This window comes from Sciurus vulgaris (genome assembly GCF_902686455.1).
Source record: "Sciurus vulgaris genome assembly, chromosome: 15".
Taxonomy (NCBI): Eukaryota; Metazoa; Chordata; class Mammalia; order Rodentia; family Sciuridae; genus Sciurus; species Sciurus vulgaris.
In genome coordinates, this window is record NC_136476.1 from 68,932,649 (window position 1) to 68,953,323 (window position 20,675).

The window sequence follows — 20,675 nt, forward strand, 5'->3', positions numbered from 1 at the left end:
GGCTAAGGAACTTGGCTTCTAGTCGACCTTTAATGAAACTCATTGGAGGGTTTCAAGCTGGCAATAACATGATCTAGTACTTATTTTTAAAAGCACACTCTGGCTGCTGAGCAATCTTTTTAAAGTTAGCGTGAAGATTAAGACTGAGTCTGAAGTGGAGTGTAAGAGGCAAGAGCGAAAGCAGGAAAACAGAAAACAACTCCAAGTGGCTGTTGCTGGATCATATGACAGTGGCAAAGGCAGAGACGGGGATAAATGGCTGAATGCAGAATATATTCTGAATAGCGAATCAATAGGGCTTTTCAGTGGATTAGAAATTTGGGAGTGGAATACAATCAATTAGTTCTCTTTTTTTTTGGCCTAAGCAGTTAATTGGGTGAATTCCAGGTACAGAAGCCTAGATGGAAAATAGATTTAGGGGTAAAGGAAGAGGTAAGAAATCAAAAACTTGCTTGATGTACCTGTTAGGCGTTCGATAGGGTATCTGTAGAAGAGGGGTGGATGTGTAAGTCTGGGGCCCAGAGGAGAGATCGGGACTAGAAATACATATTTGGAAACCATCAGCATAGAGGTAATCATCACAGCCCTGAGATTGGTGGTGATCACCTAGGAAGAAAGGGTAGATAATGAAGAAAAGGGAAGAGAAGGAAGCCAAAGAGGGATCCATGAAAGCGGATGAGCCTATCAAAGAGACTGGGAAGGTGTAGCCAATAAGGTAGAAGGACCCAAAACCACAGGGAAAGATGTTTCGAGAAGGACGTCAAATGCTGTAGAGAAAAACAGATGAGAACAAAAATTGCCCACTGGATCTGGCAAGACAGGGGCCGAACAGAGACGCTTTCTGTAAAGTATTAGGCAAAAGCCTCCCAAGTAGAGTGAGTGAAAGAACAGGAGGTAAGGACACCAAGCCCGTGGACCAGATATTCCTTCAAAGAGTTTAATACAAAGAGAAGCTAAAAAAGGGCAAAGCAGCCGGAGGGACACATGGGCTCCAAGGAAGTGTGCTGCCTCGTTCCATTCTTCTCTTTCATAAAGGAGATGATGCAACATGGTTGACAGTGCTGGGAATAATTCCATGCTGGAGGAAGGGACAACTAGGCAAGAAGGATGGAATCCAATGCTAGCGAGGGGATGGCAGCTTTAGATCAGAGCAGGGACAGGAGGGAAGGCAAAGTATATGGCTGCAGGTGGGAATGGGAGATTTGAACTGGAAAGTCCTCACCCAATTACTTCTAATTACTCAGTGAGACAAGAAGCAGGGAGCCAATACTCAGCCTGGCACACCTGTGATCCCACGTACTCAGGAGGCTGAGGCAAGAAGATCCCAAGTTCAAGGCCAAATAGGCAACTTAGTAAGACCCTGCCTCAAAAAAGATTTTTAAAGGTCTGGGGACATAGCTCAGTGATAAAGCACTTGCCAGGCATGTGTGAGACCCTGTGTTCAATCCCCAGTTCTAGAAAGAAGGAAGGAAGGAAGGAAGGAAGGAAGGGAGGGAGGGAGGGAGGGAGGAAGGGGCTAATACTCTTAGTAATAGCTTTGGCAGCAGGGAAGCAGGATTCACAGATTTTAATTAAAGAGAAAGGAGAAAATGAATGGAAAGTGAATTTACCAGGGGTCTATGATGAGACTGCTGATCACTTTCCCCTGAGAGTAACCTACTCTGAAGTTACTTGCACCAGAATGTCAATTAAATGTTACTAAGAAATAGTAAGAGGAAATCTATAGTATGACATATTTTCACTATTTCCCATATCCAGAAAGAATTTAACCAATACTCATGAATACACTACCTGGATTTAAATAACACTAACATTTTGTTTGAGATAACTTTTTAAAAAATATATATTTTTTAATTGTAGATAGACATAATAACTTTATTTTATTTCTTAATTTTTATGTGGTGCTGAGGATGGGACCCAGTGCCTCACACATGCTAGCAAGCGCTCTACTGCTAAGCCACAACCCCAGCCCCAAGACAGCTTTCTAAGAAATAGAACATTATGATCCCAGTTGCAAGCCACTTAGCATCATTTTCCAAGTGCATGTCCTTCTTCCTCTCTCTCCCAAAGCTCACTGTATGATAGAAAGCAACAGTGTTCCTCTTTATCTAGACCTACTGACAGCCCTGTGGTGACTTGGTTAATACAAATGCTACTACTCAAGATTTACCTGCTATCTGAGTCGTCAGGGAGATGAACACAGGAAGTTCTGAAGACAAAGCCCAGAGGCTGACATTGTAGTTGGTACCCGGATACAGGTCCAGGCACATCTCAGGAGCTTGGCTGCTGGTAGTGGTGTTAAAGATCACTTCCTGGGAAAATTCCTCCTGATACCATCTCTGGCCCCAAATGTGAAACTAAAACATAAAAAAGTTCATGGTTTGAAAGGCTCTGAATGCCTGAGACCTTCCCATCTGGCATGAGTTTCCTTCCTCTCTCTCTCTCCCAACTATAGCTTCTTTAAAAAGTAAAATGCAATAGTAAGCAAACAGAAAAGCTGTGCTACTGTATATATTATAATTACAATATGAGGATTGTAAATCCATTTTTAAATAAAAATGCACAAAAAACTGAAGGCTCAGTGCTGGCAACTTGCTGTTTCTTGTCCTCACACATCTAGTGGGTCTGCCCAACACAGAAGCCTGTTGGTAAAACAAGAGCAAGGCCAAAAACATTTTCCTAGAAAGAAAACTAGGGATCTGAACTAAGCAGGACCTGTCTCAAGATACTCCCAGCAGGTCTGGTAAAACTCAGGGGGGGATTTTTCTCCTCTGCCTTCCCCTTTTTGGTGACTCTCTGCTTTCCAATGATATCCAAAAGACCCTTTTCTTCCTAATTTCTTCTAGTAGCAGCTCATTCCATGGTTTCTCCCTTTCTTATGCACATCCATGTTAGCTGCAAAGGTTCCCCCTCGCTCTCCAGGCAACACAGCTAGACCCCGCTCAGACACACTGGTGGCAATAGACACAATTGGAAGCTTTTCAAGGACAAGGACAGACCCTGCCTGACCATTGACTCTACACCAGGATATGTGGACAGAGAAAACTGCATGACTTTCTCCCTCCCCGCTGCAAGGGTTTCTGCCTTTAAATATGCAGGAGAAGTGCCATTTTCTTGCTTTTTGGTACAACTGCTATGATCGATCTTCCATTGATAATGGAAGCTACAGAAGTAGTTTTTAGGTTTGCAGATTTCTTTAAACCTCCCACACAAGACAAACATCTATAAACAAAGTAATATTCAGTAACTTACTAAATACATCTCTTCTGTATCAGCTGTCTTCATACTTCTCCATCTCAGACAAGTTTCATTAAATACTGAAATATTACTGATGGTCTGTTTTTCTGCAGGTGGAAAGGTGAGAAATCAATTTACACCCTGTACAAAAAAATACTAACTTTTTAATTGAACCATTTTCCAAGAGTAAGCATTTGCATAGGATGAATTCAACAGTATTTTAATTTAGAAATTAGTGGTAGCAGTATCCACTTTTATATTACTTTTATATTTAGGTAAATCAGTCCTGATAAAAGAGTTAAGATCTGAAGATAACCAATCAGAGGAAAGAGCTCTATTCACTGCAAATGCCCTCAGTTTACTAAGTTTAAATTACAACTTGTGTCCTGGTTTTGGCCATACTTGTCTATATGAATAGGCATCAGTCTGAAATCCTCAGATGAGAGGAACATCTCAGAAGAGAACTGCTCCTTGAGGAACTGAAAACACCGTATCTCAGGCAGTTGGACTTTCTACCATCAAAGGGGCAATTCTCCTGGTCTGGGCTTCCACCTCTCCTAGGATCAGAGAAGGACTTCCTGGCCTCTGCTCAGCTGCATGGTGACCAATCTACAGGCTAGTCCAGATCTGGCACAGTTTATTGTAGAGGCACACCCTTCAAGTTGTTTTAAACAAAGACTACTTATTCCAAAATGATCAGAGGTTACTTCCGTTAACAATGACCCCTGACCCTCAACAAGAAATAATATAGCAGACCTGCTAGGAAGTTTCATAGGTACCCTGAGATGATTAATGATTAATAGAGACAACACCCAAACCACCTCAAAATAAGTCCCATGAGAGGCAAGGCTGCATTGTATAACTCTCTGGCCTGACAGATTTCTAGAAATGAAGCCAAGTTGGTAGATGTGACCCCCATCTGTGGATTGAGCAGATCCACACAGAGCGAACCTGTTGCACAGGTCACAGTGCTATTTCAAGTGTCCCAGGTCAGAGCAAGTGAAGAAGTACAGATGATCCAGGGCAATGAAACCCACTGCTGGGTATAAAAGATGGCTGTAAAGATGAGTGGAGGTCCACAGGACCCCATGTTTTGGAAACATTCACACACATAATATTTAATATTATTAACACTACTGTTATCAATACTGTTTAAACAGTTTCAGATTATACAAGAGGTGGAAAGTTTCCCAATTCACTCAGTATGACTAGATTATCCACAACATCCAAGAGGTACAGGACAGCACAACCAATCACTGAACTCACTATGCCAGACTCATTGTCAATATAGATATGAAAATCCAAAACAAAATATTAGCAAAGGGAAGTCAGCAGTCCATTCAAAGAACAATGTTCCATGACCAAGGAAGACAGTTCCAGAATACAAAGAAGAACATTAGTGGAAAAGCTATTAATAGGCTAAAAAAAATACTGTATGGTTACTTTTATAATCATAATGGTTAATACACTTAATATACATTCCTGATTTAAAATCATAATTAACTCAGACTTGATTTGATAGAAACTCCTTAGTTTAATGTTTATTAGAAATCAGGATACTCAGTGGCAAAATAATGAAGTCATTTCTTACACAATTAAGAATAATGCAAGTTGGAATATGTAATGAAGAAATCGTCACTAGTATGCACATTTGATATAAGGCTTAATTACCAAATAATAAACCTAGGCCTTAAAGGATTTTTTAATGTAGGGTGGGACCTTCTCTTATTTAGCCTTATTCCATTAAAAAAAGAAAAAGAACAAGAACAAGGTGAGGATGCCTGGTCTCAGCTGTTATCTAGCATGAGTCAGGAGACTCCAGACAAGCTCAAAAAAGCAGCAAGAAAACTGAGCCACGAACGCCAAAAATAAAGGGACGAACGATGTCACTGCCAGTAAGAGAATCAACTGGAAACCCAATAAAGAATTGTTTGAAAACAGATACAAAATAATAGGAGTTTGGCAAAGCACACCCAACTCGAACATACAGAAACGAATCATTTTCTATAGAGCTACAAAAACCAGTATGGAAGTCTGAATAATGCATCCCCAGTCCCTGGAACCTATAAATTTGTTACCTTACGTGGCAGAAGGATTGGTAGAGACGATTAAGATAAGAAGTTTACCCTGGCTTAGCCACATGGGCTCAAGGTAATTACAAGGATCCTTATAGGAAGGTTAGGGTTAAAGAAAGACAATATAAGGACAGAGAGGAGGTTCACCCGATGAGCTTTCAAGGTGGAAGGCAGGGCTACAAGTCAAAGAATGTAGGAAGGCTCTGGAAAAGGCTTCTACCCTGGAGCCCTAGAAGGCACAAAGGCCCACGGACACCATTATGGTAGCCAGTGAAACTCACTTCAGATGTCTGACCTCCAAAACTATGAGACAGTCAATCAGTGTTGTTTTAATCCACTAAATTTGCAGTACTTTGTCAAACCGACAACAGGAAAACTAATATAAATACCAAAAGACAACAGAAAATTAAAATTAAAAGATCAAGAGAGAAGACACCATAAACTTCAAATAGCTAGAAATAAATCTAACTAGAAATGTCAAAAACAAACATGAAGTTTCTTTTTTTAGCGTTTCTAAAGGACATAAAAGAAAATAATACAGAGAGAAATGCCATGTCCTTGAATGGAAAGACTCAAAAGTGAAAAAGTACCAATTCTCTACCAAGTCATCAAATGTAAAGTATTTCCACTGGCAATGACAGTGGACCTTTTTGGAATTCATTCATTCAATGAATATTTGAAAAGTTCTTACTGTGTGCCACACATGCGCTAGGGGCTCACTATCTAAGTGATGAGAAAAGAAAGTCCCTGCCTTGTCGGGATTCGTTCTAGAGAAGGAGGCAAAAAAGTAAGTCAAAAATTTTATAGATGCATCAATATTATAATATTGAATATTATGCACACAAAGAAAACTACTGAAAGGGGAGGTAACCAGACACCGGTATCTGCTATTAAACTAGAGCAGTGTTGCTCAATTCTTTTGTTTTGGCCCCTGAAAGGGACCTTTTGAGACTGTTTTTTGTTTTGTTTTGTTTTCCTACTTGCTCTTCTCATCCCCTATAAAATTGTAATACCACAGATATGCTGCATGCCTGGTGTGTACTCCACACTGACCTAGGCCTCACACATGAAAAGGATTTTCTTTACCCCTCAAGAAACAATTTCTGCCTCTTTGTGAGTGATTCTGCGCCCCAGGAGTGATACCACCCCCCCATATGTGGAAGGCTGGAGGGATTAAACACTGTGTTACTAGCAAAGGAACAAATAGATCAATGGAGTAGAATCCAAAAACAGATCTCTCTCTTTGTGGGAATGTATAAGGTAAGAATGGCAGTTCAACTCAGCAGAAATAAGTTGGAAAATAGCTAAAATGATTCCAGCTGGATTAAACTTTTAAGTTTAAAAATATACTATCAAAGAGCATGAAGAATAGTTCCATAATCTTGGAAAAGAAAAAAAAATAAGAAAAAAAAACTATTTTTTTTTAATTTTCACTAGTCTTAAATTTTCTCTAGAGCAAAAATATATATGTGTGTGTGTGTGTGTGTGTGTATGTGCATGTGTATATATGTGTGTATATATGTGTGTGTGTGTGTGTGTGTGTGTGTATATATATATATATATATATATATATATATATATAATAACCAATTTTGAAAGACAAATCACAAACCATGGGGTAGGAGTCCTAACATAATTAAAAAGTCAATTGTCCTGATAAATAAAGAGTATTTACAATGAAGAAAAAATACCAGTAACAATATACAAAAAGTGGGATGGGCATTAAGTAGAATAAGTGATTCACAGGAGAACCATAACACACAGCCCTTTAAAAAATAATCAAAGCGTTACAAATTAAAACAAAATGAAATGTGTTTTTCTCTTAGTAGACTCTCAAACACTAAAAATGATCATATCCAGTGTTAGTGAAGGCTGGTGAAGGAAACTGACCCTCGTACACCACTGGGCTGTGTGTAAACTGATATATCTTTGCAGAGAGGAATTTATGAGAATCCTTATCTCGGCAGTTCCACTCCTAAGACTTAATTTTAGAGATATACACCCCCAAGGATGCAAAGACACAGCATATTTCATTGAATCTTATAAGATAACACCAATATCTTATGAATTATTAAGAAAGAGAAAATTCTGCCAAAGAGCCTATGTCACAATTACTTTTTATCTCATAGGATTATTTTATATTGGTTGAAAGAGCTTTTTATAGACCCATGTGGACACTAAATTTTTATCATGTATCCTAAAACAAAAATGTAATAAAAGTTGATTGAGACATTCCAAAAATGTCTTCATATTCTGTATCTAACACTTCTTAATCACTTTTTTTGGGGTGGGAGGGGTATCAGGAATTGAACCTAGGGGTGCTTAACCACTGAGCCACATCCCCAGTTTTTTTATATTTTATTTAAAGACAGGGTCTCACTGATTTTCTCAGAGCCTCGCTAAGATGCTGAGGCTGGCTTTGAACTCACAATCCTCCTGCCTCAGCCTCCCAAGCCGCTGGGATTACAGGCGTGCGCCACCGCACCTGGCTCAAGCACTTTTTAATTGAGAGTTACCAGAGTTGTATTGTTCCACCCAGCATCCTGCGTGCCCTCCCGAGTCCTGATGAGGCTCTCAGTGTTTCTTTAAAAGGCACCCGACTGGGCTGGGGAAGTAGCCCAGCCGTAGAGCATCTGCCTAGCAAGCAAGAGGCCCTGGGTTCAACTTCCCAGATTTTCTTCCAAAGGCGACGATAACTTATTCTGATGCTGATACTTGAGCTTAGACTTGCTATTATTTGCACAGCTTTCTACATACGTGGTAACTTTTTGTCTCAATGTCAAATCATAGTATAATCTTTTCTGAAAAAAAGTTGTGCCAGGCACGGTGGTACACACCTGTGATCCCAGCAGCTTGGGACACTGAGGCAGGAGGATTACAAGTGCAAAGCCAGCCTCAGAAACTTAACAAGACTCTGTCTCTAAATGAATATTTAAAAGGCTGGGGATGTGGCTAAATGGTTAAGCGCCCCTGGGTTCAATCCCTGGTACAAAACAAAGAAACAAGTTGTAATGGGCAATTTAACCCCAGTCATAAACAGTACCACAGAACTCTGTAACTAAATAGATATGATGACTCTCTAGGTAGCTATGACCACTTTGGTGCATATGTGGGCAAGGACAATTCTATTCATGAAAAACATCTGACTCAAGAACAATTATAAGATTTCCTATGAAAATGTGAAAAAACGAGCATCTGAGAATCAATGAAACATAATGTATTCATGAATATTAACAGCATCATTGTCTGTAATAATGAAAACTTTAAGGGGGGAAAAAAACAAATATCCTTCCACAGTGAAGAAGTTAATAAATTACAATGGAATACTATGCTTCCCTCAAAAAGAATGACATAACATTACATGGATTGGTATGAAAGTATGTTCTTAGAGTACTGCGAAGCCAAAAATTAAGAAATAAAAAAGCAAGATGAAGAATGTATAATGACTCCACTTAACAACATGTAACATGACAGTAGTGGTGGGTCTGTGGTCTTCCTCATAGATGTCTTGCTGTGTCTTGGTCAGGGAATGACATTATCAATGAAGGTCACCTTCCTCCATTCAAGGGGTTTTATGGCTTGAACCACAGGCAGTGTGGACCCAGGATGAGTTCATTAGGGAGGAGAGGATCCTGCTAGAGCTCATTCTGAGTCTTTTCCTACTGCTTTCAGATCCTTTGCTATAAAAATCCTTTACATGCCTTTGTCTCTCATCCTTCACTGGTTCATATTTAGTGGCCACTCTTCCTCTCTCCCCCACTCACTAGGCTAATCTAATCTCGAATCCTAAAGCTGAAAAAACCAAACCTGCAAGAAAGTCTCAGAGAAGAGAAAATTTGGCCCTTAGTTAATCAAATTATTTGGAACTTTGTTTCTGCTTCATTATGTGGGAGAGCAACTCTAAATAAAATCAGTCATTACTTCCTCTCTGCTCCCGAAGTGCCCCACAAATACCACTTGCTGCATTGTATGATTGTTGTTATCCTTATTATTTTGGTACTGGACTGAACCCAGGGGTGCTTTACAAAACACTGAGCTACATCCCTAGTCTTTTTAATTTTTTTTTTTAATTTTGAGGCAGGGTCTCCCTAAGTTGTTCAGGGCCTTGCTAATTTGCTGAGGCGATCCTCCTGCCTCAGCCTCCCAAGTCACTTAGGACGACAGGTGTGCGCCACCACACCTGGCCTGTGCGTTGTGTTACTGACTCTCGCCTGTCGTCCCCATTGCACTAATCTTTGTGTCCCAAGTGTCTAGGACAGCGGCAGTCCCGACTGCTTAAATGAAAACAAAGAGCAGTAAGAGGAAGCTAAGCAACTGATATCGTATCGACCCATGAAATAAAGGTACTTGAATAAGACGATTTCAGCTCTTAAAATGCATTTAATCTAGAAAAGGCATCCTACCCTCTACTCTGACTACAGAGAAGGGATAAAAAGACGATGGTTGTCAGGTAGCATTTTGAGAAAGTCATTGCTTCCGGAGAAAAAAGGGCTAAGAAGGAGTGAGTGTGTGGCCCTGGAGACTCAGTGGGGATGGGGAAGGGAAGCAAAGGTCAATGCAAGGCCCTATGCAGTGAAAAGAGAACCCAAAGCTAGGGGCATGCACGATTCATCATTCCCAGCCTTGCCCAAAGCAAAACAGACCCTTCCAAGAAGCTGCACCTCACTTGAGGACAGAAGAGGGCACTCTTAACCTAGAAATCCTGTTGGCCAGCCTAAACCACCAGCTCTGTCCACAGAGGTAACAGACAAAAGCAGTCTCCATTTACAAATAAAATCATACTCCAGACCTTTCAGCTTGTGAAAAATTCAACATTTTTTAAAACCCACAAACTAGGGGAGAAACCTATAACAAAATCAACCTAAATAAACATCTTCAAATAAGCATTTGAAGGTATGAAGGAAACACCTTGAGTCAGAAAATTTAAAACTAAGAATAGAAATGGACATAAAGCAGGAGGATATGAAACAGAAATGACTGAATTCAGGAAAGAAATGAAAGGAAAAAACAAACCCAGGTCAGAAATAAAAACTAAATTTCTTGATGCCTTAAATAAAAAGAGAGAGAGAATTAAACTGAATTTTAAAAATACAGAAAAAAAAGAATTAAAATAAGATTAAAAGAAGTAAAAAGAATAAAAAATGAAGTGGTTGAAATGAAATACACACAAAGATCCAACATATGTATAATTAAAAGTCTCTGAAGAGGAAAAATGAAACATTGAAACAGAATTAATATTTAAAATATAATTCAAGATAACTTCACAAAAATAAGAACACCCAAAAGTGAATTATGAAAGGGTACACAGGGTACTTAAGAAAGCAGATCCAGAATAACTGTCCCCAAAACTTTTCTAAGTAAAACTACTAAACTTTAGGGGAAAAGGTTAAAAATCCTCAGGAGCTCTGCTCAAAGAAATAAACAAAACAACAAATCCAAAGGCCCAAAAATAAATAAATAAATAAAAATCAGCCTATATCTGATTTCTCAAAAGTTACATAAAAAGCAAGGAGGGAAAATCTGAACATTTTAAAGAAACTCAAACCAAGTAAAAGGGAACTAAGATATTTACATCCAGTCAAGCTGTCTTTCAAGTCTCAAGGCAACAGAGAACTATTCTAAATGTGAGAGAACTCAGGCAATATCAGAGTCTTGAGAAATTCCTAGATGATCTTCATTCAAGAAATAATTGAGGAATTTCAGTAAAAGAAATGATGATGAAAACTACCCCATTCACAATAGCCTCGAAAAAAATAAAATACTTGGGAATCAATCTCACAAAAGAGGTGAAAGACCTCTACAATGAGAACTATACAACACTAAAGAAAGAAATTAAAGAACACCTTAGAAGATGGAAAGATCTTCCATGTTCTTGGATAGGAAGAATTAATATTGTCAAAATGGCCATACTACCTAAAGTGCTATACAAATTCAATGCAATTCCAATTAAAATCCCAATGACGTACCTTACAGAAATAGAGCAGGCAATTATGAAATTCATCTGGAAGAATAAGAAACCCAGAATAGCTAAAGCAATCCTTAGCAGGAAGAGTGAAACAGGGGGTATTGCAATACCAGATCTTCAACTCTACTACAAAGCAATAGTAACAAAAACGGCATGGTATTGGTACCAAAATAGAAAGGTAGATCAATGGTACAGAATAGAGGACACGGACACAAACCCAAATAAATACAATTTTCTCATACTAGACAAAGGGGCCAAAAATATGCAATGGAGAAAAGATAGCCTCTTCAACAAATGGTGCTGGGAGAATTGGAAATCCATATGCAACAGAATGAAACTAAACCCATATCTCTCACCATGCACGAAACTAAACTCAAAATGGATTAAGGACCTCGGAATCAGACCAGAGACCCTGCAGATTATAGAAGAAAAAGTAGGTCCAAATCTTCATCTTGTTGGTCTAGGACCAGACTTCCTTAACAGGACTCCCATAGCACAAGAAATAAAAGCTAGAATCAACCACTGGGATAGATTCAAACTAAAAAGCTTTCTCTCAGCAAAGGAAACTATCAGCAATGCGAAGAAAGAGCCTACAGAGTGGGAGAATATCTTTGCCAATCATACTTCAGATAGAGCACTAATCTCCAGAATCTATAAAGAACTCAAAAAACTCTACTCCAAGAATTCAAACAGTCCAGTCAACAAATGGGCTAAGGAAATGAATAGACACTTCACAGAAGAAGATCTACAAGCAATCAACAAACATATGGAAAAATGTTCAACATCTCTAGTAATAAGAGAAATGCAAATCAAAACCACCCTAAGGTTCCATCTCACCCCAATTAGAATGGCGATTATCAAGAATACGAGCAACAACAGGTGTTGGCGAGGATGTGGGGAGAAAGGTACACTCATACACTGCTGGTGGGGCTGCAAATTAGTGCAGCCGCTATGGAAAGCAGTGTGGAGATTCCTTAGAAAACTTGGAATGGAACCACCATTTGACCCAGCTATCCCACTCCTTGGCCTATACCCAAAGGACTTAAAATCTGCATACTACAGAAATACAGCCACATCAATGTTCATAGCTGCTCAATTCACAATAGCCAGACTGTGGAACCAACCTAGATGCCCTTCAATTGATGAGTGGATAAAGAAACTGTGGTATATATATACTATGGAATATTACTCAGCCATAAAGAATGATAAAATTATGACATTTGCAGGCAAATGGATGAAATTGGAGAATATCATGCTAAGTGAGATAAGCCAATCTCAAAAAGCCAAAGGACGAATGATATCGCTAATAAGTGGAGGTTGACACATAATGGGGGGGAGGGAAGGGTTAGAGTTAGGGTTAGGGAGGGGGGCAAGTATAGAGGAAGGAACTACTGTATAGAGGGTAAAGAGGGGTGGGAGGGGTGGGGGGAAGGGAAAAAAATAACAGAACGAATCAAGCAACATTGCTCTATGTAAATTTATGATTACACAAATGGTATGCCTTTACACCATGTACAAACAGAGAAACAACATGTATCCCATTTGTTTACAATAAAAAAAAAAAAAAAAAAAAAAAGAAAAAAAAAAAAAAAAAAAAAAAAAAAAAGAAGATGAAAACTGAATAAACTGAACTATAACTCTTAGACTAAAACGGAGATGGGGCAAGGTGGAGATATAGATAGGGCACGTAGGACATGTAAATGGCATACTTTCTGATAACAGAAAACTGAGAGAAGGGACAGAGGAAAATGAAAATAGAATAACTAACTGAATGTCATAAATGCAACAAATGAGAGTTAAATATGCCATTAAAATTGGCAAATCATCTGTGTGGCACACGCCTATATTCCCAGCAACTTGAGGAGGCTGAGACAAGAGGATCACAAGTTTGAGGCCAGCCTGGACAACTCAGTGAGACCCTATCTCAAAAAAAAAATTTAAGGAGCTGGGGGTGTGGCTTAGTGATACAGCACCCCCCTCACCTGCCCCTGGCTCATTCCCTGGTACATCACCACCACCGCCACCTCCACCACACACACAAAAAACTAGCAAACCAGAGGTTTAAAAAGTTAAATAACAAGAGACAGGGTTTGTTGTTTTTTTGTTTTTTGGGTTTTTGTTGTTGTTGTTGTTTGTTTGTTTTCAGTTTTGTAACTGGGAGGTAAATTAACAGTATAACACTTTATATCCAATAATCTCTCCTGGCCTATTTCAATGTCCCGAAGTTTATTTGAAAGAACAGACAGGGCATTGTAAAATGGCGCAAAGACAAACAACAAAGAAAACATGCCACACAGAAAAAGAAGTACAAAAACTATAACATAATACACACAGTACTTATAAGGTAAAAGGACAGAGTCGAGTCCAAACATACCATTCCATCAGCAATTATAAATGGACTTAACTTACTTATTAAAAGTTTTAAAAGATGTTCAATTTGTCTTCCAATGGAAGATCCAACATTGTGCTGCAGATAAGAGGGATGCCTAGAATGAAGTGATTCAGAAAGGCTAAGGATGCAAGCAATGGCAACAGCTTATCAGACAAATGGAGACCTTAAGAAGGTTGCAATCCTGCAACTGAGTTGCAGTCCTGATAGAAGACAAAGCACAATTTAAGTTGAAAGCATTAAATAAGACAAAGGACCCGTTTTAATGCTAAAAGCCACAATTTGCAATGGAGATATACAGCAACCACATTTATAAAGCAAATGAAACAAAAGTTTAAGAAAGAATATAATAATTATAGCCAGGTGAGGTGGCACATACCTGTCATCCCAGCAGTTTGGGAGGCTGAGGCAGGAGGATGGCAAGTTCAAAGACAGTCTCAGCAACTTAGCAAGGCCCTAAGAAATTGAGAGTGACCCTGTCTCTATATAAAATATAAAAGGGGGGATGTGACTCAGTGGTTAAGGCACCCTGGGTTCAATCCCTGGAAATAAAAAATCTGTATCTATATCTATATATAATAATAATTATGAAAGCAGAAATTAATGATGTGAAACAAGAATCAATATTTTTTTTCTATAGTGAACCAGATGATTAAGTATATTTGGCTTTCCTGGCCAGACTATTCTATCACATCTACTCAACTGTGCCTTTGTCCCAATAAACCTGCCTTTATGAAAACAGGCAAAAGACCATGTTTGGCCTGCAGGTCAAAGATTGCTAATTCCTAATGTTGAAAGAGTAGAGAGAGAAAAGAGGAGACCCAATTAACTAACCAAACTCTTGGAAATTCAGTCCACTCTTTGTATCCATGGGTTCCAAATCCATGGATTCAACCAACCCGGATCAAAACTATTTGGGGGGAAAAAAATAGGTCAGTACTGAACAGATTCACTTTTTTCTTGTCTTTATTCCCTAAATAATACAGTATAAAACTATTTTCACAGAACTTGCATTGTGTTAGGTGTTATATGCAATCTAGAGATGACTTAAAATATACAGGAGGATGAAATCCCCTATGGATACTGAGGGACAAATGTACTAATAAAATAGACAAACTACTAGCTAATTTAATCCAGAAAAAAAGGAAAGAAAATAAAAATACAGGGAAAGATAATCATTGAGAAAGAAGAAACTCCAAACAGTTAAAAAAAACTCTGTAGGCCGCACTCCAAAAAAGTTTTAAAATTTAGATGAAATAGGTAATTCTTAGGAAAATCAAATTTACCAAAATGGACCCCATTCAAAAAGCTTAAACAGACCAGTTTCCATAGGAAAAAAACTGAGAAAGTTATCAAAGAACAACAGTGCAAAAGTGCCCCATGCCCAGATTATTGCACAAAATTTGATGAATTCTACCAAACCATTCATTTGGATAGCCAAAGGCAACATGAATTGTCCCAGGGACATAAACATTAAAGAAAATCTTTCAAATTATTTTTAAGAAGCAAGGAAAATACTGATAGCTAAATCTGATAAAGACAGTACCAAAAAATAAAAGAGAAAATTATAGACCAACATTGTTTATGGATAATGGGGCAAAAATACTAAAAAAAAAAAAATTACTGAAGAGAATTTTCAACACTGCACAAGAAAATAATGCACCATGACCAAATAAGATATATTTCAGGGAGAGAGAAAAAGAACAAGAGTGATAGAGAATTTAAGTAAAAAAAAAAAAAAAAAAAAAAAAAAAAAAAGAAATTTTTTGAAATGACAATAAAATTTAAAAGTTACAAGTGAAATTTTAAAACAGTATCATATAATTAGGGTTCCTCTGCATTGTATTAATGAATATTGAATTTGTCCATTTTCTGTTGCTATAACTGACTACCATAAGCTGGGTAATTCATAAGGAAAAGAGGGTTTACTCAACTCAGGGTTCTGAAGCCTAACCTTGCATCTGCTGAGCCTCTGGTAAGGGCCTTCCTACTGGTCATGGTATACAAAACAATGGCATCACAAGGTGAGACAGAGCAAGCTTGCTAACTGGGGTCTCTAGTCCTCCACTTATAAAGCCACTAACCCAATCATGGGGCCCCTACCCTTTTGATCCCTTATAATCCAAATAATTCCCAAAAGCCCCACAACCAAACACCATTAACACAGGACTTTGGGGATTAAGTTTCAGCATAAGTCTGTGCGGGAACAAACACTGAGAAGCATGTTTGGTCTTGGAGCCTCATGTCTGTGCAGATGATTAGAATATAGAGATCCTAAGAAGAATGAGATGAACTTGTTGCCTTTGGAGCAATCGGGACCATGTAGTGGAGGGCTCCAATTCTAAATGACTTACTCATCTTTATGAGTAAAGATGATGTGAAAAACATGCCAATTTCTGTCTTGACAATCACAGGCGTGATTTTCTCAAGCTAATAGGTCATAAGAGAAACAAGTAGACTGCAGATAGAACTCTTCCATCACAGAATATTGTTATAGCATCTTTCATTTTGTGGGAAGATATCAAAAACAATGTCAAATTATTGATGGCCTTTATTATCTCTTGTTTGGGCCTGAATAATGAGCACAGAAATCAGTCACAGGGAAAGATTTTTAAGGTGAACATAGATCTTAAATCGTATATTTGTTAGAAAACCTGCATCATAAAGCTACCTTAAGAGTTATAGTTGGGGGGCTAGGGATGTGGCTCAGTGGTAAAAGGTTTGCCTGGTATACACAAGGCCCTGGGTTCAAACCCCGGCACTGCAAAAAAAGAGTTATGGGTATGCCAGGAGTAGTGGCAGACACCAGTAATCCCAGCAACTTGAGAGACTGAGGCAGGAGGATAGCAAGTTCAAGGACAGCCTCCACAACTTAGCAAGACCCTATGGACTTAGTGAGACCTGTCTCAAAATAAAAATAAAAAAAGGCTGGGTATGTAGATCATGGAAAAACACTCCTGGATTAAATCCCTGGTACTCCCCCCCTCAAAAAACAAAAGTTATGGTTGTGCTCACTTTGGCAGCACATATGCCACAACTGGAATAAGAGAGAATATTAGCACAGTGGCTGTATAAGAATGACATGCAAATTCATAAAACAGTTATATATTTTTTTACAGTTAGAAGAAATAAGTTCTGGTATTCTATAGCACAGCAGGGTGAAAATAATTAAAATGTATTGAATAACTCAAAATAGCTAGAAAAGAGAGAATTCTAAATGTACTCACCCTAAGGAAATAATAAAATCTTAAGATGATAGATATGCTAATTACCCCAGGTGGATCAATCATTACTCAATATATACATGAATCAAAACATTACATTGTAGTTCATAAATCTGTACAAATATATGTCCACCAAAAAAAAAAAAAGAGTGTGGGATTTCTAGGGCTTTATTCCCTTGGAAGAATATTCTGTTCTCTCTTGTAATTTTTTTAAATTTATGAACATTATTTTAGAACTATCTAAATGCACGCAAACCTTTGCTAAAATTTAACAGCTGAAAAACAAACATGCTTTTATATATAAATGATAAGGTTCTGAAATCCCTAATTAGAAATAGTCTAAATAGAGAGTTGGCTTTGTAATCTAAATATTATCAGAAAGAATGGCTATGAACCCACTATTCTGAAAGTAAAGTTACTATTTTTATTTCTGATCCATAAATAGCAGTATCATTTTAGTCATCCTTGATGCACATTTTGGGAGCAGTTTATCTTAGAAAGAACAAGAAGATATAACATTGTCAGAGATTGGAAGTTCTTTTTTTTTTTTTTTTTTTTAACTCTTCTTTCAACAAATTGGGTATCTAGTCAGAACCGCTATGAAATTTTTCAGACTGAAAATATGTGACTACTTTATACAGAGATGAATTTGGGGGGTTCAGCCATCCATTCACTGGCAGAACAGGGTCAGATAATGCCCTGGGCTCAACCTTCCAACAGAGGGTACCTTCTACCCAGGCTCAGGTTCTTGCTTTTCCTGGCAACACAGAATGCTGCTCCCTGGGGACTCATGAGAGGGAACAGACTCAAGCTTAATGACAGCCCACATTCATCAAATCTCAGTTGAGAGAAGCAATATTTAGGAAACACTGCTTGAAAGAAATGACCTCTAGTCGTACCCTTTAGGAGTCTAAAAGCCCTGGACCTGGTCCTGGATCAAGTCAGATCTGCAGAGGGAAAGTATTTCCAATGCATATTTCCTTGAACACCCCGTGTTGAACTGTGCTTTTCTACAATATAATGAGCCATATGGACAGGAACATAAAAATCAGCCTTATAACTCCTCATAAAATGCTGTTCATATATTGTCCTATTGATGAGACCCCTGAAATCAGAAATACCTATCTTGTCTTCATGTTAGGAAAAATATATATACTAGTGAAAAACATTATGGACAAGGTAGCAGCTCCCTTTCTGACCAGACTGGTAGAAAACTTATGTCCAAATACGTGAACCGCCAATGAACAAGCAAATGGGTTATAAGGATATGAATTATTCTTAACCTTGTTCTTGCTTTTTTTTAGGTCCTGCCTTTTTTTCCCCTTTCTTCTTTAATTTAGACTTATAACCTATTATCTTCAATGTTATATACTCACACAAGTCACTTAGAGTTTTTCTTATAAGTAGATGGGACCTAATTACTCTTTTATTTTCAAAAAGCATGTATTTAATTAATGTAATAAATTACAAAGGAAAAGATCAAATTTGATTCCATAGAAATCTAAAAGCTTTATATCAAAAACATTGTAAACAAAATTAAAAGAAACTATAAAACAAGAGAGCAGTGTGGAGATTCCTTAGAAAACTTGGAATGGACCCACCATTTCACCCAGCTATCCCACTCCTCAGCCTATACCCAAAGGACTTAAAATCAGCATACTACAGAGATACAGCCACATCAATATTCATAGCTGCTCAATTCACAATAGCCAGGCTGTGGAACCAACCTAGATGTCCTTCAATTGATGAGTGGATAAAGAAACTGGTATATATATACAATGGAATATTACTCAGCTATAAAGAATAATAAAATTATGGCATTTGCAGGCAAATGGATGAAATTGGAGAATATCATGCTAAGTGAGATAAGCCAATCTCAAAAATCCAAAAGGCAAATGATCTCACTGATAAGCGAATGATGACACATAATGGGGGGTGGGAGGTGAGAGGGGCAAGAATGGAGGAAGGAGGGACTGTATAGAGGGAAAAGAGGGGTGGGAGGGGTGGGGGGAAGGAAAAAATAACAGAATGAATCAAACATCATTACCCTATGTAATTATATGATTATGCAAATGGTATGCTGTTACTCCATGTACAAACAGAAACAACATGTATCCCATTTGCTTACAATAAAAATAAATTTTAAAAAAAACAGGAGAAATGTTTGACATAAATAATAAAGGATTAATGCTTTAGTACATGAATAAATAGTATGGAACAATAAGAATACAACATTTGATAGATAAATGAAATAAATATGGTAAACGGATCAATCAAGACATTTGGATGTTAAAAGAAATGAATTGAAGAAACCTAAAAATAATTTGAATTGTTTCCTAACATGGACTCCTGGGACTATAACGGAGCCTTCCTGTTCGAACCCACATCACGAAGGTCAATCACCTTGCACCAGTGTGTTTAAGGTCACTACTTCCCTGTATTCTCATTTCCATAAAAGAAAGGAAAATTCCCTACTCATTAATTCTCAAGGAAGGAACAGTAAATATGTAATCTGACTGATAGACGGTTATTCCTCAGGTCACATTTCCTAGTGGGTAGAGTCCATATATCACAAATCGCTGCCCAAATAAGATGCACTCTTGCTCTCTGGACCTGTGCCCAAGTACAAAGGCCACTGTAGGTATCTCCAGTCTCCAAGAAGTAACAGGTGTCTGCCCACCGTCTCTTCCTCTGTTGTTCAGCCTAAGGCTGGGCGGGAAACCCAGGCAAGGCTCCCTTGCAGATCCAATTGCCCATGTATTTAAACCTCTTCCTCCAATATAGCTTTTACCTGAAATCTGTGTTGGGGTAGATCCTGGGAACTCGCCCAGATCAATAAAGTGGATGCTTTATTTCTCAACTGTCTGTTGATTCTGTGTAATCTCAGGGAAAAGGAGGATTAAGACTCAGTTTCTCCATGTAAAAATGTGGACTGGGATGTGGAATACAAAGACAAGAGATGTCACAGGAGAGTGGAACACCATGGGAAGAAATGGGGATTCTTGGTTTCTGCAGCTGGAATGCAGGAACTGATGAGGTACATGTCTGATTGTCAGGAAAACTTCACCCATCAGGCACCAAAGTTGTAACATGCAGGCTTCTTATACATCAGGAGATAGAATTACTTTAACAACAACTGTTTCCCCTGACTTTCTTTTTTATCATGTTCCTGCCCATGAAGGCCTTTAAATTGCCCAGAAGTAGCTAAGATCTATGTGGTTACATCAATGTTGCTCAAAATGTGGACTGGTAGCCTCAGCAAGGTCTGGAAGTTTGCTGGAAATGAAAATTTTGGGGGTGCCTACCCCACATCTGCTGAAGCAGAACCTCTGGAATGGAGCCCCGGAACCTGTATCTGAATAAGTTAGTGCTTACTAAAGTGTGAGACCAACGTTGAGAACATAACTGCCTCATCCTTTTCAGAGTCTTCTGAATGCAAAGGCCAAACTGCCCAACCCTGATCCATCCAGAGCTGTGGTGAATATAGGAAAAGGCCTTAGGGGTTCGAGCTGGACCTAAACTATTCTGCTGTTTTCCTTCAAAGGGACAGTCTCGTCTTGGCTGCCTGGAAATTTGTCTGTTATACCCAAGGATTCAAGAACAGGAGAAATGGAGGCTGGAGTTGTGGCTTAGTGGTAGAGCACTTGCCTGCATGTGTGAGATCCTGGGTTTGATGCTCAGCACCACATATAAATAAAAAAATTAAATTAAAAAAAAAAAAAAAAAAAAAAGAGCAGGAGAAATGATAGATTCTTTGTCCCTTCCCACTAGGGGGAGCTGTGCAG

General features: G+C 38.4%; 1 protein-coding gene across 4 annotated transcripts in view; it reads right to left on the reverse strand.

Annotated features, from left to right (window-relative positions):
• SUSD1 (sushi domain containing 1) overlaps positions 1-20,675 on the reverse strand; it is a 113,567-nt gene that overhangs the window by 28,009 nt on the left and 64,883 nt on the right. For all 4 annotated transcript variants that reach the window (XM_079112662.1, XM_079112663.1, XM_079112664.1 and 1 more), the window contains 2 exons: positions 3,253-3,344; positions 2,171-2,357 (listed from right to left, as the gene is read on the reverse strand). In XM_079112662.1, the coding sequence (XP_078968788.1) occupies positions 2,171-2,357; positions 3,253-3,344 (279 nt within the window). The remainder of the gene's footprint in view (positions 1-2,170; positions 2,358-3,252; positions 3,345-20,675) is intronic.